General features: G+C 46.4%; 1 protein-coding gene across 2 annotated transcripts in view; it reads left to right on the top strand.

The window, feature by feature from the left end:
- The window catches only part of ZFYVE19 (zinc finger FYVE-type containing 19), a 41,225-nt gene that overhangs the window by 721 nt on the left and 20,105 nt on the right, over positions 1-20,399 (top strand). For both annotated transcript variants that reach the window (XM_083166705.1, XM_083166704.1), the window contains exons 3-7: positions 670-791; positions 10,514-10,570; positions 13,070-13,227; positions 16,585-16,730; positions 19,714-19,828. In XM_083166705.1, the coding sequence (XP_083022831.1) occupies positions 670-791; positions 10,514-10,570; positions 13,070-13,227; positions 16,585-16,730; positions 19,714-19,828 (598 nt within the window). The remainder of the gene's footprint in view (positions 1-669; positions 792-10,513; positions 10,571-13,069; positions 13,228-16,584; positions 16,731-19,713; positions 19,829-20,399) is intronic.

Consider the following 20,399-nt stretch of genomic DNA (forward strand, 5'->3'; position numbering starts at 1 on the left):
ATATATATATATATATATATATATATATATATATATATATGTGTGTGTGTATATATATAATAATGTGTATATAATAATGTGTGTATGTGTATAATAATAATGTGTGTGTATATAATAATAATTATATAATAATAATAAGTGTCTATAATAATAATTAGTGTTCATTCTAGCACATGCTATCTTTGAAAACCCATGCAGTTCCTCTTCCCTGCCTGGGGTGTCGCTGTCTGCTGTGGTGTTTCTAGCACAGGTCTGGTTTGCATATCTGCGCTGATATACAGACCACACCGTGCTACAAACACTACAGCAGCCATCTTTTGGCGGCAAGTGAAAACACACACACACACACACACACACACACGTACGTACGTGTAATATATACCGGTATGTATGTCTAAATATTCCTAACCTTGGAGGTGAAGTACCACCAGTGACCAATAGAGGCCACTAGACCAAATTACTACTTAACCTCAAAATTATCTTTTTCAAACTTGGTGGACATGGAGAGAGGATGCTGTGAAGACAGAGATTGGAGGTTGGAGCAGATCGGGACTAAGCCGTTGTTTTCACAGGCTTTTTACTAATTATAGATAGTGGCGCTTAGCTTTCTTGTTACTGGCTGCTTCCAAACTCCTGTTTTATCTATATATCTATTTCTCTTGTTTCCAGTGTGGCTGTAAATCGTGTGGACGTTCGTTCTGTGCCGGATGCCTTGGATTCAGTGCAGTTCTACCTACGTGTGGTAACACCAAGCAAAAGATCTGCAAGAAATGCTATGAAACTATCAGCAGGTGAGAGCGTGGGCCGCCAACCATATAGAGATAAGGAGCGCAACACTAAACAATGACTCTGTCCAATAAGAAGCTTGGCTCCGCTCTCAGGGGAAACCGCTGGAAATAGGGAAAGGCTGCTAGCATTTGGGGCTCCGTACCATGAAATAGATCCCAAAACACTGACTTCAATCAAAAATAAGCTCATTTTTTAAAAATAAAATCTGAGCATACTATAGAGACTTTATTCTTGATTGATTTTGGCTCATAATTGTCTTCTCTGATTGTGTGGTGTAAGAAGTTCCTGCTGGTGAACAATATATGTACGTAGTATACACAGCCTCACATTCCCTATTACACTGATTATGTGCCTATAGCGTCCTCTGTACGTAGTATACAGCCTCACATTCCCTATTACACTGATTATGTGCCTAAAGGGTCTTCTGTACGTAGTATACAGCCGCACATTCCCTATTACACTGATTATTTGCCTACTAGGTGATTCATCGCGCCCTACGGGCGCTCTTCACACCGTCGTAAGGGGCTGCGCCCCCTTAATTTGTGAACGTTTGTATATGAGAAATATGGTTAGAATTGTATGAAAGATGCCCTGTATTGCAACTTAGGTGTCCGCGAATCGCGGGAGGGGGGGTCGCGGAGGGTGCCGCGAATTGCAGGAGGGGGGGTCGCGGGGGGTGCCGCGAATTGCAGGAGGGGGGGTTGTGGGGGCGTGGATGCTGCGAATCGCGGGAGGGGAGGTATTGCAGAGAATCGCGGGAGGGGAGTCGCGGGGTGGGTTGCCGCAAATCGCGGGAGGGGGGTTACGGGGGCGGGGGTTGCGGCGAATCATGGTAGGGGGGGTCGCGGGGGGTGTGCCGTGAATCACGGGACGGGGGGGTCACGGGGTGGGGTGCCGAGAATCGCGGGGGTGTGTGTGTGTGCCGTGAATCGCGGGAGTGGGGGTTGCGGGGGGGGGGGGTGTGACGCGAATCGCCACAAGAAAAAATCAAACAGAAAGGTCAACACATGTAAATGTTGACATAAGTGTGGCACTTTATTGGTGTCCATGTCGACACATGAGAATGAATATGAAAACATTCAAAAAATGAAAAAAAAACTTCAAAAACTCATTTCAACCTTTTTCATTGTCGACCATAGCCATGTCAGTGTTTTCCATGTGCAATTTAATTCTGGAGCTGCCGCGAATCGTGGGGGGGTGCCGCGAATTGCGGGAGGGGGGGTCGCGGGGGTGGGTGCCGCGAATCGCTGGAGGGGGGGGTTACGGGGCGGGGGTTGCGGCGAATCATGGGAGGGGGGGTCGCGGGGGTGTGCCATGAATCACGGGAGGGGGGGTCACGGGGTGGGGTGCCGAGAATCGCGGGGGAGGTGTGTGTGTGTGTGCCGTGAATCGCGGGAGTGGGGGTTGTGGGGGTGGGGGGGGGGTGACGCAAATCGCCACAAGAAAAAATCAACACAGAAAGGTCAACACATGTAAATGTTGACATAAGTGTGACACTTCATTGGTGTCCATGTCGACACATGAGAATGGATATGAAAACATTCAAAAAATGAAAAAAAAAACTTCAAAAACTCATGTCAACCTTTTTCATTGTCGACCATAGCCATGTCAGTGTTTTCAATGTGCAATTTAATTCTGGAGCTGCCGCGAATCACGGGGGGTGCCGCGAATTGCGGGAGGGGGGGTAGCGGGGTTGGGTGCCGCGAATCGCGGGAGGGCGGGGTTCACAGGGGTTCCGTGGGGGGTTGCCGCGAATTGCGGGAGGTGGGGGGTCACGGGGGGTGCCGCGAATCGCGGGAGGGGGGGTTGCGGGGGGTGTGACGCGAATCGCCACAAGAAAAAATCAACACAGAAAGGTCAACACATGTAAATGTTGACATAAGTGTGCCACTTCATTGGTGTCCATGTTGACACATGACAATGAATATGAAAACATTCAAAAAATGAAATAAATCTTCAAAAACTCATGTCAACCTTTTTCATTGTCGACCATAGCCGTGCCAGTGTTTTGCATGTGCCATTTAATCCTGGGGCTGCCGCGAATCGCGGGGGGTGCCGCGATTTGCGGGAGGGGGGGGGGGTTGCGGGGGTGGGTGCCGCGAATCGCGGGAGAGCGGGGTTTATTGGGTTTTCCGGCGGCGGGTTGCCGCGAATTGCGGGAGGGGGGGGGTCGCAGGGGGGTGCCGGGGTGCCGCGAATCGCCGGAGGGGGGGTTGCGGGGGGTGTGACGCGAATCGCCACAAGAAAAAAATCAACACAGAAAGGTCAACACATGTAAATGTTGACATAAGTGTGCCACTTCATTGGTGTCCATGTCGACACATGACAATGAATATGAAAAAATTAAAAAAATTAAAAATAAATCTTCAAAAACTCATGTCAACCATTTTCATTGTCGACCATAGCCATTTCAGTGTTTTGCATGTGCCATTTAATCCTGGGGCTGCTGTGAATTGCGGGGGGGGGGGTGCCGCGAATCGCGGGAGGGGGGTCGCAGGGGGGGTGCCGCCAATCGTGCAAGGGGGGGTCGCGGGGGGGTTCTTTTTGCCGCGAATCGCGGGAGGGAGGTCACGGGGGGGGTGTTTTTTCCGCGAATCGGGGGAGGGTTTGCCGCGATTCGCGGGAGGGGGGGGTCGCGGGTGGTGGTTATGCCGCGAATTGCGGGAGGGGTCGTGGGGGGGTTCTTTTTGCAGCGAATCGCGGGAGGGGGGGTCGCGGGGGTGTTTTTGCTGCGAATCGCGGTAGGGGGGGGTCGCGGGGGAGCGGGTGTTTTTGCCGCGAATCGCGGGAGGGGGGGCGCGCGGGGGGGGGGGGGGGGGTTTTGCCGCAAATCGCGGGAGGGGGGCGCTCACCTGGTGGCTGTGGAGTAGCAGTGCTGGGCAACATGGGGAGGCAGAGGGTGTCTGGCACTGTCTGTGGGCTCACTGGGCTGGTTCTCTGTCACATACCTCCCAACATGACCCTCTCCAGGAGGGACACAATGCTCTGTTTCTAGACTTCCCCTTAATGTATGATTGCCATCACCTGTTTTAAACAGGTTAATTTCTCAGAAAGGTGTTCAGCACAGATGAAGGCAATCACACATTAAGAGGAAAGTCCAGGAACAGAGCGTTATAGACACAGACACCCACTTTGAGTGACAGATGTAGCCAAATATATAGGAGATAGCGTCCTCTGTACGTAGTATACACAGCCTCACATTCCCTATTACACTGATTATGTGCCTATAGCGTCCTCTGTACGTAGTATACAGCCTCACATTCCCTATTACACTGATTATGTGCCTATAGCGTCCTCTGTACGTAGTATACAGCCTCACATTCCCTATTGCACTGATTATGTGTCTATAGCGTCCTCTGTACGTAGTATATACGGCCTCACATTCCCTATTACACTGATTATGTGCCTATAGCGTCCTCTGTACGTAGTATATACGGCCTCACATTCCCTATTACACTGATTATGTGCCTATAGCGTCCTCTGTACGTAGTATACACAGCCTCACATTCCCTATTACACTGATTATGTGCCTATAGCGTCCTCTGTACGTAGTATACACAGCCTCACATTCCCTATTACACTGATTATGTGCCTATAGCGTCCTCTGTACGTAGTATACACAGCCTCACATTCCCTATTACACTGATTATGTGCCTATAGCGTCCTCTGTACGTAGTATACACAGCCTCACATTCCCTATTACACTGATTATGTGCCTATAGCGTCCTCTGTACGTAGTATACAGCCTCACATTCCCTATTACACTGATTATGTGCCTATAGCGTCCTCTGTACGTAGTATACACAGCCTCACATTCCCTATTACACTGATTATGTGCCTATAGCGTCCTCTGTACGTAGTATACAGCCTCACGTTCCCTATTACACTGATTATGTGCCTATAGCGTCCTCTGTACGTAGTATACACAGCCTCACGTTCCCTATTACACTGATTATGTGCCTATAGCGTCCTCTGTACGTAGTATACACGGCCTCACATTCCCTATTACACTGATTATGTGCCTATAGCGCCCTCTGTACGTAGTATACAGCCTCACATTCCCTATTACACTGATTATGTGCCTATAGCGTCCTCTGTACGTAGTATATACGGCCTCACATTCCCTATTACACTGATTATGTGCCTATAGCGTCCTCTGTACGTAGTATACACAGCCTCACATTCCCTATTACACTGATTATGTGCCTATAGCTTCCTCTGTACGTAGTATACACGGCCTCACATTCCCTATTACACTGATTATGTGCCTTTAGCGTCCTCTGTACGTAGTATACACGGCCTCACATTCCCTATTACACTGATTATGTGCCTATAGCGTCCTCTGTACGTAGTATACATGGCCTCACATTCCCTGTTACACTGATTATGTGCCTATAGCGTCCTCTGTACGTAGTATACACGGCCTCACATTCCCTGTTACACTGATTATGTGCCTATAGCGTCCTCTGTACGTAGTATACACGGCCTCACATTCCCTATTACACTGATTATGTTCCTATAGCGTCCTCTGTACGTAGTATACACGGCCTCACATTCCCTATTACACTGATTATGTGCCTATAGCGTCCTCTGTACGTAGTATACACGGCCTCACATTCCCTATTACACTGATTATGTGCCTATAGCGTCCTCTGTACGTAGTATACACGGCCTCACATTCCCTATTACACTGATTATGTGCCTATAGCGTCCTCTGTACGTAGTATACAGCCTCACATTCCCTATTACACTGATTATGTGCCTATAGCGTCCTCTGTACGTAGTATACACAGCCTCACGTTCCCTATTACACTGATTATGTGCCTATAGCGTCCTCTGTACGTAGTATACAGCCTCACATTCCCTATTACACTGATTATGTGCCTATAGCGTCCTCTGTACGTAGTATACACGGCCTCACATTCCCTATTACACTGATTATGTGCCTATAGCGTCCTCTGTACGTAGTATACACGGCCTCACATTCCTTATTACACTGATTATGTGCCTATAGCGTCCTCTGTACGTAGTATACACGGCCTCACATTCCCTATTACACTGATTATGTGCCTTTTAGCGTCCTCTGTACGTAGTATACACAGCCTCACATTCCCTATTACACTGATTATGTGCCTATAGCGTCCTCTGTACGTAGTATACACAGCCTCACATTCCCTATTACACTGATTATGTGCCTATAGCGTCCTCTGTACGTAGTATACAGCCTCACATTCCCTATTACACTGATTATGTGCCTATAGCGTCCTCTGTACGTAGTATACAGCCTCACATTCCCTATTACACTGATTATGTTCCTATAGTGTCCTCTGTACGTATTATACATCCTCACATTCCCTATTACACTGATTATGTGCCTATAGCGTCCTCTGTACGTAGTATACACGGCCTCACATTCCCTATTACACTGATTATGTGCCTATAGCGTCCTCTGTACGTAATATACACGGCCTCACATCCCCTATTACACTGATTATGTGCCTATAGCGTCCTCTGTACGTATTATACACGGCCTCATATTCCCTATTACACTGATTATGTGCCTATAGCGTCCTCTGTACGTAGTATACACGGCCTCACATTCCCTATTACACTGATTATGTGCCTATAGCGTCCTCTGTACGTAGTATACACGGCCTCACATTCCCTATTACACTGATTATGTGCCTATAGCGCCCTCTGTACGTAGTATACACGGCCTCACATTCCCTATTACACTGATTATGTGCCTATAGTGTCCTCTGTACGTAGTATACATCCTCACATTCCCTATTACACTGATTATGTGCCTATAGCGTCCTCTGTACGTAGTATACACAGCCTCACATTCCCTATTACACTGATTATGTGCCTATAGCGTCCTCTGTACGTAGTATACACGGCCTCACATTCCCTATTACACTGATTATGTGCCTATAGCGTCCTCTGTACGTAGTATACAGCCTCACATTCCCTATTACACTGATTATGTGCCTATAGCGTCCTCTGTACGTAGTATACACGGCCTCACATTCCCTATTACACTGATTATGTGCCTATAGCGTCCTCTGTACGTAGTATACACGGCCTCACATTCCCTATTACACTGATTATGTGCCTATAGCGTCCTCTGTACGTAGTATACACGGCCTCACATTCCCTATTACACTGATTATGTGCCTATAGCGTCCTCTGTACGTAGTATACACAGCTGCACATTCCCTATTACACTGATTATGTGCCTATAGCGTCCTCTGTACGTAGTATACACAGCCTCACATTCCCTATTACACTGATTATGTGCCTATAGCGTCCTCTGTACGTAGTATACAGCCTCACATTCCCTATTACACTGATTATGTGCCTATAGCGTCCTCTGTACGTAGTATACAGCCGCACATTCCCTATTACACTGATTATGTGCCTATAGCGTCCTCTGTACGTAGTATACACAGCCTCACATTCCCTATTACACTGATTATGTGCCTATAGCGTCCTCTGTACGTAGTATACACAGCCTCACGTTCTCTATTACACTGATTATGTGCCTATAGCGTCCTCTGTACGTAGTATACACAGCCTCACGTTCCCTATTACACTGATTATGTGCCTATAGCGTCCTCTGTACGTAGTATACATAGCCTCACGTTCCCTATTACACTGATTATGTGCCTATAGCGTCCTTTGTACGTAGTATACACAGCCTCACGTTCCCTATTACACTGATTATGTGCCTATAGCGTCCTCTGTACGTAGTATACAGCCTCACATTCCCTATTACACTGATTATGTGCCTATAGCGTCCTCTGTACGTAGTATACAGCCTCACGTTCCCTATTACACTGATTATGTGCCTATAGCGTCCTCTGTACGTATTATACAGCCGCACATTCCCTATTCCGTGGTGTACGGTGATCGCATCATATTACGGAAACATATTAGGGTTTGGTGTACTGCCCTCCTGTGTCGTGGTGTACGTTGATCGCATCATATTACGGAAACATTAGGGTTTGGTGTACTGCCCTCCTGTGCCGTGGTGTACGGTGATCGCATCATATTACGGAAACATTAGGGTTTGGTGTACTGCCCTCCTGTGTCGTGGTGTACGGTGATCGCATCATATTACGGAAACATTAGGGTTTGGTGTACCGCCCTCCTGTGCCGTGGTGTACGGTGATCGCATCATATTACGGAAACATATTCGGATTTGGTGTACCGCCCTCCTGTGTCGTGGTGTACGGTGATCGCATCATATTACGGAAACATTAGGGTTTTGTGTACCGCCCTCCTGTGCCGTGGTGTACGGTGATCGCATCATATTACGGAAACATTAGGGTTAGGTGTACTGCCCTCCTGTGCCGTGGTGTACGGTGATCGCATCATATTACGGAAACATATTAGGGTTTGGTGTACTGCCCTCCTGTGCCGTGGTGTACGGTGATCGCATCATATTACGGAAACATATTAGGGTTTGGTGTACTGCCCTCCTGTGTCGTGGTGTACGGTGATCGCATCATATTACGGAAACATATTAGGGTTTGGTGTACTGCCCTCCTGTGTCGTGGTGTACGGTGATCGCATCATATTACGGAAACATATTAGGGTTTGGTGTACTGCCCTCCTGTGCCGTGGTGTACGGTGATCGCATCATATTACGGAAACCTATTAGGGTTTGGTGTACTGCCCTCCTGTGTCGTGGTGTACGGTGATCGCATCATATTACGGAAACATATTATGGTTTGGTGTACTGCCCTCCTGTGCCGTGGTGTACGGTGATCGCATCATATTACGGAAACATTAGGGTTTGGTGTTCTGCCCTCCTGTGCCGTAGTGTACGTTGATCGCATCATATTACGGAAACATATTAGGGTTTGGTGTACGGTGATAGCATCATATTACGGATACATATTAGGGTTTGGTGTACTGCCCTCCTGTGCCGTGGTGTACGGTGATCGCATCATATTACGGATACATATTAGGGTTTGGTGTACCGCCCTCCTGTGCCGTGGTGTACGGTGATCGCATCATATTACGGATACATATTAGGGTTTGGTGTACTGCCCTCCTGTGCCGTGGTGTACGGTGATCGCATCATATTACGGATACATATTAGGGTTTAGTGTACTGCCCTCCTGTGCCGTGGTGTACGGTGATCGCATCATATTAGGATACATATTAGGGTTTGGTGTGCTGCCCTCCTGTGCCGTGGTGTACGGTGATCGCATCATATTAGGATACATATTAGGGTTTGGTGTACTGCCCTCCTGTGCCGTGGTGTACGGTGATCGCATCATATTACGGATACATATTAGGGTTTAGTGTACTGCCCTCCTGTGCCGTGGTGTACGGTGATCGCATCATATTAGGATACATATTAGGGTTTGGTGTGCTGCCCTCCTGTGCCGTGGTGTACGGTGATCGCATTATATTACGGATACATATTAGGGTTTGGTGTGCTGCCCTCCTGTGTCGTGGTGTACGGTGATCGCATCATATTACGGAAACATATTAGGGTTTGGTGTACTGCCCTCCTGTGCCGTGGTGTACGGTGATTGCATCATATTACGGATACATATTAGGGTTTGGTGTACTGCCCTCCTGTGTCGTGGTGTACGGTGATAGCATCATATTACGGATACATATTAGGGTTTGGTGTACTGCCCTCCTGTGCCGTGGTGTACGGTGATCGCATCATATTACGGATACATATTAGGGTTTGGTGTACCGCCCTCCTGTGCCGTGGTGTACGGTGATCACATCATATTACGGATACATATTAGGGTTTGGTGTACTGCCCTCCTGTGCCGTGGTGTACGGTGATCGCATCATATTACGGATACATATTAGGGTTTAGTGTACTGCCCTCCTGTGCCGTGGTGTACGGTGATCGCATCATATTAGGATACATATTAGGGTTTGGTGTACTGCCCTCCTGTGCCGTGGTGTACGGTGATCGCATCATATTACGGAAACATATTAGGGTTTGGTGTACTGCCCTCCTATGCCATGGTGTATGGTGATAGCATCATATTACCGAAACATTAGGGTTTGGTGTACTGCCTTTGATAAAGACAGGATGCTGAAGATGAGCAGTAATCTGTCTGGCCATGCACCTTTACCGCAGGTAGAGCACCAAAGCTGTTCCGTAACATGTTATGTTAGTGCACCGTGACAAGGTGGTAATGAAATTTAGCTGCTGATGTGCACTAGATGCAGAAATCGAATTGTTTGTTTTTCACACCTCAATGTTTGACCATATTTCTGCCATTTTACACCTGATCATGGGACCGTGTGACTGGTATTAGGCTGAACCTGCTCTGGCCTGTAGGGAATTAAGCCCTGTACACACAGGGCGATTCTTGCCAGAATCGCTAGGGATATGGTAGCTGAGCAACCAGATCCCCGTGTGTTTTGGGAGACTATCGCCGGGAGCGCGCTCCCACGTCCAGCCCTGCTACGGCTTCACCTGGCAGAGCTGGTCGCTGATGAAAATGGGACGATCAGCAATTTGGTTGCTGAGCGATATATCGCTATTGGAGCTTTATAATGACATAGAGGACAGTACACCTGTGCGATGTCTTGCTACCTTGCTTATTGAAGCACCCTTTTATTATGAATAGTGAATGTTTTCTCATAAAAGTGATCTTGTCATTTAACTAAAATCTCTCAAATACTCAAAAATAGCCAAATGATAATTTCATGTGTATTATGTTTGTTATGTTTCTAGTGGAGTGGGAACAACAAACCAAGCATCCAAGTGGTCTCCGCCAGAGAACTACAAGAAGTGAGTTTTTGCGGTGTGCTCTTTGTGGTAATACCAATTATTTTTTATTTTTTTGTTAGATTAAACATTCTGTCAATTTGGTATGTAATATAACTTTCCTGTTAAACACACCAACTATTACTTCTCTTACAATGGCCAGTATTCAATGCTCCCGATTCACCATTTTTTCGGCGAATCGGGCAGTTTACACTCCTTGCGGTGAATTTTTTTCACTGAAAATCTGATTCGCCCTATTCAATGTTCACTGAATGCCGGCCAGTTCTCCGTTTCATGCTCGCTGCAATTTGCTGGTGTATTCCAATGGGGTTTTCACTGGGATTCGCCGAGAGTGTATTCAATGCTAGGATGGAGAACTGCTTTCTCCCTGATTTTTGCCATGATTCACCATTTTGCATTCGACATCTTTTTAAGGTGAACTGGAAAGTGATCTTTTAAAATAAAGGGTATTTTTTGTGCCAAAAAATCCGATTTTTTTATTTATTTTTTCTGTGAAGGGGCATGCTATTTTTATTCATGTGCTTGAAGCACATTAATATATATTTAATTTTTATTTTATTTTTTATTTTTTTACACTTTCACCAGCCTGGAGCCGCTCATTAGATATTCATATATTCACTTCACTCTGGTCCCGGCTTGTTACGTGCGGGACCATAGGAGCGGCTCCCTACCCCTGTCCCGTGTCAGCATTCCTGGGGGGCAGCCTCTGCTGCCTGTGCCCCGGGAGCCCTCCCCACAAATTCTGGGGCAGGCAAGGAGGCTAACATCTCCCTGCCTGCCTCCGTTCCCCGGCTCCCTGCGGCATTTGCCGCAGATGTTAAAATTCGCCAGCAGGGGCAGTGAGCCCTTGCTGCATTGAGTAGGATGACAGCCCCCCGGAACCCTGTGAATGTGCAGCGAATCCTAAACAGGATTCGTTGCACATGGAGAATAAAACCATTGAATACTCCCAATGTGTTAATGGAAATTGAATGTTTAATTAATGTGGGAACATAAATGTAGTCTCACAAAGTGAAACACCGCCAAACCAGCTGGGCAGGCGGATAGGGAATCTCTGACCATGCTAGCAGGGAACTGTCTATGGAACTCATCTAGGGAGTGACCAGCACAGCTTGGTGAGCAACGGTCATTCGCTACTTTCCAAGAGGCTTAACGCCACCCCAATAAAACCCCTCGGTACCATGCAAGGCCATGGGTTCACTTACACATCCCCTCACATGCGTCCGCTAGAAGGAGATATCCTTCGATGGTCACCTACCATCGAATGTCTTCTCCTGCCTTTGGAAATAATTTAGTAGAAACTGACTTTTTTTATTTCCTCTGCAAATCGCTAAAGACGGTGCTTGTGCTGAAGTCCTGTGATGTCGGCTGGCATCAGCCCACGTGGGTTCCCATGGCCCAGCACCGTCCCTCCCCACAACAAATAGCTCGGCCAGTGTGTAACTCATTGAAGCCATTCGCTGCTGGTGTCTACGCAGACCCCCAAACATCGTAACTGGGACGAATTCGCCCCATTCTGAGTGATCACGATTCAGAGATGTATTAAGCCTTAAAAAGAGATAAAAGCTAGGGTGCTAAAGAGAGATAAATGTCAGCTCCTAACTATCAGGTTAAATATAGGCTATATTTGAAAATGGCAGCAAAAAGTTGATTGGCTGGACGTTTATTACTCTTTATCACCCTCGCATTTATCTTCTTTTTTTTTTTTAAGGCTTAATACATCTGCCCCATTGTTACATAGTTTTTACATCCACGGTACAAAACAGCTGGACAGAAAGGATTTGTCCCCCAAGAGATTTTTTGTTTCTAGTTAACCCTAGAACGCATGCGTCATTTTGGCAGGGAGTCATTTGAAGTGTTTCTTTGGGTTATTTTATTAGCCCTGTATGTGTTCTAGGGTTAAATTCGAAACTAATCATAATGCAAGCAAATTGCAGCAGAAATAGGGCCTTATTCAGATCTGATTGCAGTACAAATTTGTTCTCAAAATGGGCAAAACCATTTTGCGTATGTGCAGAGAGAGTTTAACACACCCCACCCAAATCGAACTCTCTCTTTACATGTTACATCTGCCCCACCTGCAGTGCACATGGTTTTGTCCATTTTGAGATCAAATTCGTTCTACGATCAGGTCTGAATAAGGCCCATAGTTCAGACACGGTCTGTATGGTTTCCCCGCTGCGAGGGAGGATTTGTTGCTGTGTCCCCTACTTAATAACCAACGCAATTCTGCTGATATTAGCCTGTACATTCAAAAAAAACCTTTGAATATAATTTAAGTGTTTAACATCTGGAATCTGTAGCTTTTATCATAAGTATCTGGTCATGCACCGGTTCCATGATGGGTGCAATAGACAGTGTTCAATCTCCGTTCACATGCTCCAGAAGTTGTTTTTCTTTTCTTCCTTGGGTGTGTGTGTGTGTGTGTGTGTGTGTGTGTGGGGGGTGGGGGGGGGGTTGTATGGGTAGGTAAATAATCTTAAGGTAACTTATGTATTTCAGGAGAGTGGCAGCATTAGAAGCTAAACAGATTCAACAGAAAGAGACGCAACAGGGCCCAGGATCACTACATGTTGCAAGTATGAAGTACCAGGCGCTATCGCCAGAAGACCGAGCTATTGCCGAACGTCTGGAGAAACTCAAACAAGAGACCAAACCCAGTGAGTGCTATCCGATATATCACCGATGGTAGCAGCAGAGCTCTTACCTTTTTATAAACCATCATCCGTAGAAATGCTTGTAGTCATATTTTTGCATATGTCTTTGTAAAATATCTCCTTACTAGGTGATTCATCGCGCCCTACGGGCGCTCTTCACACCGTCGTAAGGGGCTGCGCCCCCTTAATTTGTGAACGTTTGTATATGAGAAATATGGTTAGAATTGTATGAAAGATGCCCTGTATTGCAACTTAGGTGTCCGCGAATCGCGGGAGGGGGGGTCGCGGAGGGTGCCGCGAATTGCAGGAGGGGGGGTCGCGGGGGGTGCCGCGAATTGCAGGAGGGGGGGTTGTGGGGGCGTGGATGCTGCGAATCGCGGAAGGGGAGGTATTGCAGAGAATCGCGGGAGGGGAGTCGCGGGGTGGGTTGCCGCAAATCGCGGGAGGGGGGTTACGGGGGCGGGGGTTGCGGCGAATCATGGTAGGGGGGGTCGCGGGGGGTGTGCCGTGAATCACGGGACGGGGGGGTCACGGGGTGGGGTGCCGAGAATCGCGGGGGTGTGTGTGTGTGCCGTGAATCGCGGGAGTGGGGGTTGCGGGGGGGGGGGGGTGTGACGCGAATCGCCACAAGAAAAAATCAAACAGAAAGGTCAACACATGTAAATGTTGACATAAGTGTGGCACTTTATTGGTGTCCATGTCGACACATGAGAATGAATATGAAAACATTCAAAAAATGAAAAAAAAACTTCAAAAACTCATTTCAACCTTTTTCATTGTCGACCATAGCCATGTCAGTGTTTTCCATGTGCAATTTAATTCTGGAGCTGCCGCGAATCGTGGGGGGGTGCCGCGAATTGCGGGAGGGGGGGTCGCGGGGGTGGGTGCCGCGAATCGCTGGAGGGGGGGTTACGGGGCGGGGGTTGCGGCGAATCATGGGAGGGGGGGTCGCGGGGGTGTGCCATGAATCACGGGAGGGGGGGTCACGGGGTGGGGTGCCGAGAATCGCGGGGGAGGTGTGTGTGTGTGTGTGCCGTGAATCGCGGGAGTGGGGGTTGTGGGGGTGGGGGGGGGGTGACGCAAATCGCCACAAGAAAAAATCAACACAGAAAGGTCAACACATGTAAATGTTGACATAAGTGTGACACTTCATTGGTGTCCATGTCGACACATGAGAATGGATATGAAAACATTCAAAAAATGAAAAAAAAAACTTCAAAAACTCATGTCAACCTTTTTCATTGTCGACCATAGCCATGTCAGTGTTTTCAATGTGCAATTTAATTCTGGAGCTGCCGCGAATTGCGGGAGGGGGGGTAGCGGGGTTGGGTGCCGCGAATCGCGGGAGGGCGGGGTTCACAGGGGTTCCGTGGGGGGTTGCCGCGAATTGCGGGAGGTGGGGGGTCACGGGGGGTGCCGCGAATCGCGGGAGGGGGGGTTGCGGGGGGTGTGACGCGAATCGCCACAAGAAAAAATCAACACAGAAAGGTCAACACATGTAAATGTTGACATAAGTGTGCCACTTCATTGGTGTCCATGTTGACACATGACAATGAATATGAAAACATTCAAAAAATGAAATAAATCTTCAAAAACTCATGTCAACCTTTTTCATTGTCGACCATAGCCGTGCCAGTGTTTTGCATGTGCCATTTAATCCTGGGGCTGCCGCGAATCGCGGGGGGTGCCGCGATTTGCGGGAGGGGGGGGGGGTTGCGGGGGTGGGTGCCGCGAATCGCGGGAGAGCGGGGTTTATTGGGTTTTCCGGCGGCGGGTTGCCGCGAATTGCGGGAGGGGGGGGGTCGCAGGGGGGTGCCGGGGTGCCGCGAATCGCCGGAGGGGGGGTTGCGGGGGGTGTGACGCGAATCGCCACAAGAAAAAAATCAACACAGAAAGGTCAACACATGTAAATGTTGACATAAGTGTGCCACTTCATTGGTGTCCATGTCGACACATGACAATGAATATGAAAAAATTAAAAAAATTAAAAATAAATCTTCAAAAACTCATGTCAACCATTTTCATTGTCGACCATAGCCATTTCAGTGTTTTGCATGTGCCATTTAATCCTGGGGCTGCTGTGAATTGCGGGGGGGGGGGTGCCGCGAATCGCGGGAGGGGGGTCGCAGGGGGGGTGCCGCCAATCGTGCAAGGGGGGGTCGCGGGGGGGTTCTTTTTGCCGCGAATCGCGGGAGGGAGGTCGCGGGGGGGGTGTTTTTTCCGCGAATCGGGGGAGGGTTTGCCGCGATTCGCGGGAGGGGGGGTCGCGGGTGGTGGTTATGCCGCGAATTGCGGGAGGGGTCGTGGGGGGGTTCTTTTTGCAGCGAATCGCGGGAGGGGGGGTCGCGGGGGTGTTTTTGCTGCGAATCGCGGTAGGGGGGGTCGCGGGGGAGCGGGTGTTTTTGCCGCGAATCGCGGGAGGGGGGGGCGCGCGGGGGGGGGGGTTTGCCGCAAATCGCGGGAGGGGGGCGCTCACCTGGTGGCTGTGGAGTAGCAGTGCTGGGCAACATGGGGAGGCAGAGGGTGTCTGGCACTGTCTGTGGGCTCACTGGGCTGGTTCTCTGTCACATACCTCCCAACATGACCCTCTCCAGGAGGGACACAATGCTCTGTTTCTAGACTTCCCCTTAATGTATGATTGCCATCACCTGTTTTAAACAGGTTAATTTCTCAGAAAGGTGTTCAGCACAGATGAAGGCAATCACACATTAAGAGGAAAGTCCAGGAACAGAGCGTTATAGACACAGACACCCACTTTGAGTGACAGATGTAGCCAAATATATAGGAGATTTGCAAAACAGAGTGAATTGAGCGCACAGACAGCATCTGCTGATTAAAATAATAGGCAGTATGTCTGTATTCCGTTTGTGACTGCCACTGTATTTGCACATAGTTGCCTTCTAAAATTACCCAAAATAAGTTGAGGATCACTTGTCCCCTAGAAGTTAACAGGTTGCCCACCAGTGAACTACACAAATGAAATCGCTGTGTATATATGCATCCCTCTACACCAGGCATGTCCAACGTTGGCCCTCCAGATGTTTTGAAACTACACATCCCAGCATGCTTTGCAATAGTTTTAGCATTCTCTAATAGCAAAACTGTGGCAAAGCATGATGGGACTTGTAGTTTCACAATATCTGGAGGGCCAACGTTGGACATTCCTGCTCTACACTGTATACATAATCTAGTTCTCAGCTATGTTTATGGGACTTAGGGGGGCATGCAGATAATAGCAGGTTGCTATGGGCAACTTCTCTTTATCTCTCTTGAAGGTTTTATACATCTCCTTTTATGAATGTGAAGATCCATCTAAAGTTCCATTCTATTTAATCATGAACAAATGATGTTCCCTTGTAGAAACCACTTGCACAACAGCAGAAATAGAATCCAGGATAGAGGCTTTACGGAAGGAAACCCAGCGGCCTGCCCCATCCGTGCAGGAAATGGAGGATCGTTTAGCTATATTACAAGGAAGAACGCCAACGTCCAGCACAAGCAAGCCGGTATTAATGTTCTCACAGCAATTTAGCTGGTAGCAGGTTTCAGAGGTCTTTTCGAGCTAAGGAAATGTTTTATGTGTACAAATGCTTTCATGCGGTAAACCTGTTTTTGATACCTGCAGGTTGTTTTGCCTTTAAAAGAAAGAAGTTCTGGTACACTGTATATTTGTGTGTGTTTAGAACTATTTGGGCTTTTGACACGGTGCCTCATAAAAGGTTATTAATAAAACTAGGTAATTTAGGGTTATGAGATAAAATTTGTAATTGGATTAAAAACTGGTTGCAAATCGGGGACAGAAAGTGGTGGTAAATGGCATACATTCCAGCTGGGGTAAGGTCCAAAGTGGAGTCCTACAAGGTTCAATATTGGCACCCACCTTGTTTAATATATTCATTAATGATCTAGAAAGTGAAGTGGTGAGTAAAATTGCAATATTTGCGGATGACACGAAATTGAGTAAGGAAATGAACTCAGGAGAGGATGTGGAAACACTACAAAGTGACTTAATTAAACTGGAAAGGTGAAAAATGCAGTTTAACATTGATAAATGTAGAGTAATTCATTATGGGAACAAAAATGGACCTTTTTAAGTCACCTAAAATAGTGACTCCTAGATCCCTTTACAGCGCAGTACTTTTTGTTACAGTACCCTTCATAGTATATTTAGCCTTTGGGTTTTTGAGTCCGAAATGTATGATTTCTTGACCATTCCTCTAGTTTACCTAGATTATCAATTATGCGCTGTACCCCTTCTGGTATGTCTACCCTGTTGCATATGTTTGTCTCATCTGTGAAAAGTCAATTTCCCTTCAGCATTGCTCGCATTGTCACCAACAAGGATATTGAAGATGACTCTTCCAAGTACAGATCCCTGCAGTACTCACACTGGTAACATGTCCCTCCATAGAATGCACTTCATTCACGACAATGACAATGGTTTCCTATCCTGCAACATGATACTTAACATTCAACTGTTTCATAATCCAATCCCATGCCTTACTAAATTCTAGATATGCTACATCTATGGCCCCCTATTTTAGTCACACAGTCAAAAAAGTCAGTAAGTTATGTGTGACAGGAACTCCCACTATTAAATCTCTGCTTTGTGGGATCCCTACGACGGATGTAAGACTTAGTGGTGGAAACTTTTCTGATGCCTCCTGTTTACGCCCCATAAAATTAGAAGGATCATTAAGCCCTGCTTTACGATTTGAGATTCTGGTTCAGCGTTGACTGCTATTGTGTGAATTCGCAATCTGTTCCATTATCGAATGAACGCACAAGCGTACAGATCACAGCATACACACATGAGCCAAAATAGCAACAAAAATAGTGAAAACATCTAATCACAATCCCCTCTTAATCTGACTGATATAGATATAGACAGTGGTGTAACAAATAGAATAGTAGAATAGGTGAAACCAATGTTTCGGAGCACACCTTGATAAAGGGGCGTATTGTGCCCCGAAACGTTGGTTTCACCTTTTCTACTAAAGTTTATTTGCATTCATTGTGTGGAGTGCCGCTGTTTGTGTTACACCGCTGTCTCTCCTATCTATCTATCTATTTCCAAACAAGCTCTAGGTCTTAGGTGTGTGGTCCACCAATGTACCAGCTTGTAAACAAATAAGGTTATTTTATGTGTGACCGATGTACAGATTCGCGTGACTCTTGGTGCCCATACACTAGGAAGATTTATCGTCAGATCTGGCTGGTTGGAACAAAAACATGGTTATGGATGAGTGACAGTTTGTCAGTTTTCCAGCATTTCCAAGCAAATGGTCAACTGTCATTTGCTCTCATTCATAACCATGTTTTTGTTCCAACCAGACAGATCTGCAGATAAATCTGCATGTGTATGGCCACCTTTAGGTCTGTGAGACGGCCGTCCAATTCTCCGATGGCCGACTTGGTGAATCGTTTGAGTGTTTCTAGGAGGGTGGGGTTAGAGAAAACAGGCACCTGATGTATTATTGATGAGTACCAATAAACAATTAATTACAAATGAAGAATGCGTACCAAATCACAATATTGAATGAATAGCGTCCTCTTAGGGGTGTGGGTATATATGTCCCACTGGCGCAGCCTTTCACTTTTTAATACCAGAGATAATAAATATATAAATATTTATTTATATATAAAAGGTTTAAGGATAAAAGAGCCAATTTATATGCAAAAATGCAGACCCGCTGAGCATAAAAATTGTTAAAAACAAAAGGACAAATAACAGAGAAAAATTTTAAGTCCTTTAAAAGACAAAGGCTGTACTTTGCTTTAAAAACAGTTCGGTCCTTCCCAATTATATGCCACTATTAATTAACATTTTCTTCATAAGTAAATGAACATCAGTAATGCATTAATACGTTTTTTTTTTTTTTTAACGTTCTAGCTGAAAATACCACACAGGATATGTGTCCACTGCGTGTGTGAACCATAAGCAACTTATTAGCCTTAATTCTTGTTGACATACTTCTAAATAAAATAGTAGCAATGAATTATTCATTTTTAATTGATACTAAAATCTTTATTTTTTATTTTTATGAAGTTAAGTCAATTGCCTTCTGTAGCTCTTATCCGGATGCGGATTACAGTACGTGTGGGATATTCACTGCGGTTCTGCCGTAATATTCTGTGCAGCAGAGATTTGTCCAGCAGTTGCATGTGTGGTCCATTCCCTGATGTTGTCCCAGTGCTTGCATTTCATGCTGGAAAGCATACCGCTGACACGCAGAGGTGTGATTTCCACTGGGGTACCTCATCGGGAGGAAATGTCAGTGTTGGAACTTTTGGGAGAAGTAGTGAGGGATAGCCCTGTAAAGAGGTCTGTAAACAATTAGGTGAACATAACACAGTGGTGTAGTATGGAATTCCTTGTGTATATAGATGTTGAAGTCCATTCTAGACCATGTCTGTGTGTTTTCATGGCCTTTTCTTTACGGTAATACAAAACTTCAATTCACTTTTCCTGTTTTCCAATAATCATAGATGCACCAACCAGCCGATACCAGGACTCAAACACAAAAGGTTGATGACTTACTGACACAACTGACCGATGAAGTATCGATAGATCATCAGTGGGATCCAGCTACTCCGCCACCAGGTAAAGTAGATCTAAGGTTTTATATCAAACACAAGCAAATGAATGGCTATTCTCGCAATTTATTCTTGGGTTAAATACAAAAAGTAATGTTATATGGGACAAATTGTTCTCCAAGCGGCTGTACACATAATATGGTGGTCTAATAAATACCAGTAGGTCCATTTTCTGTTAAACTGATTTATAAATAAAATGAGTATTCTCCTGTTTTCCTTATTAGTTACATTGCTCCAAGTGTAGTTGATTATAGTGAACAATTAGTCACATAAGGTCAATTAGTGACATATAAAGTGTAAGTTTGCGAGCAGGGCCCTCCAACCATTTAACTGTCTGTAACTACCCATTTTCTTTTATCTCTATTTCCAATTGTAAAGTGCGACGGAACTGTATAAGAAACTTTAATAAAAAAAAAAAAAAAACCCAAACAATTTTCTGAGCAGCTCCGTATCAACTCACACTTAGGGGGGTATTCAATGTGGGGTCACGGCTGTCAAGCTGGCTCGACAGCCGTGACCCTGTCCCATTCTCGGTCCGCTTGACCAAGAAATCGCAGGCGGGATTCAATGTCCCGCCT

This window comes from Crinia signifera, chromosome 12 (genome assembly GCF_055691185.1).
Source record: "Crinia signifera chromosome 12, ASM5569118v1, whole genome shotgun sequence".
Taxonomy (NCBI): domain Eukaryota; kingdom Metazoa; phylum Chordata; class Amphibia; order Anura; family Myobatrachidae; genus Crinia; species Crinia signifera.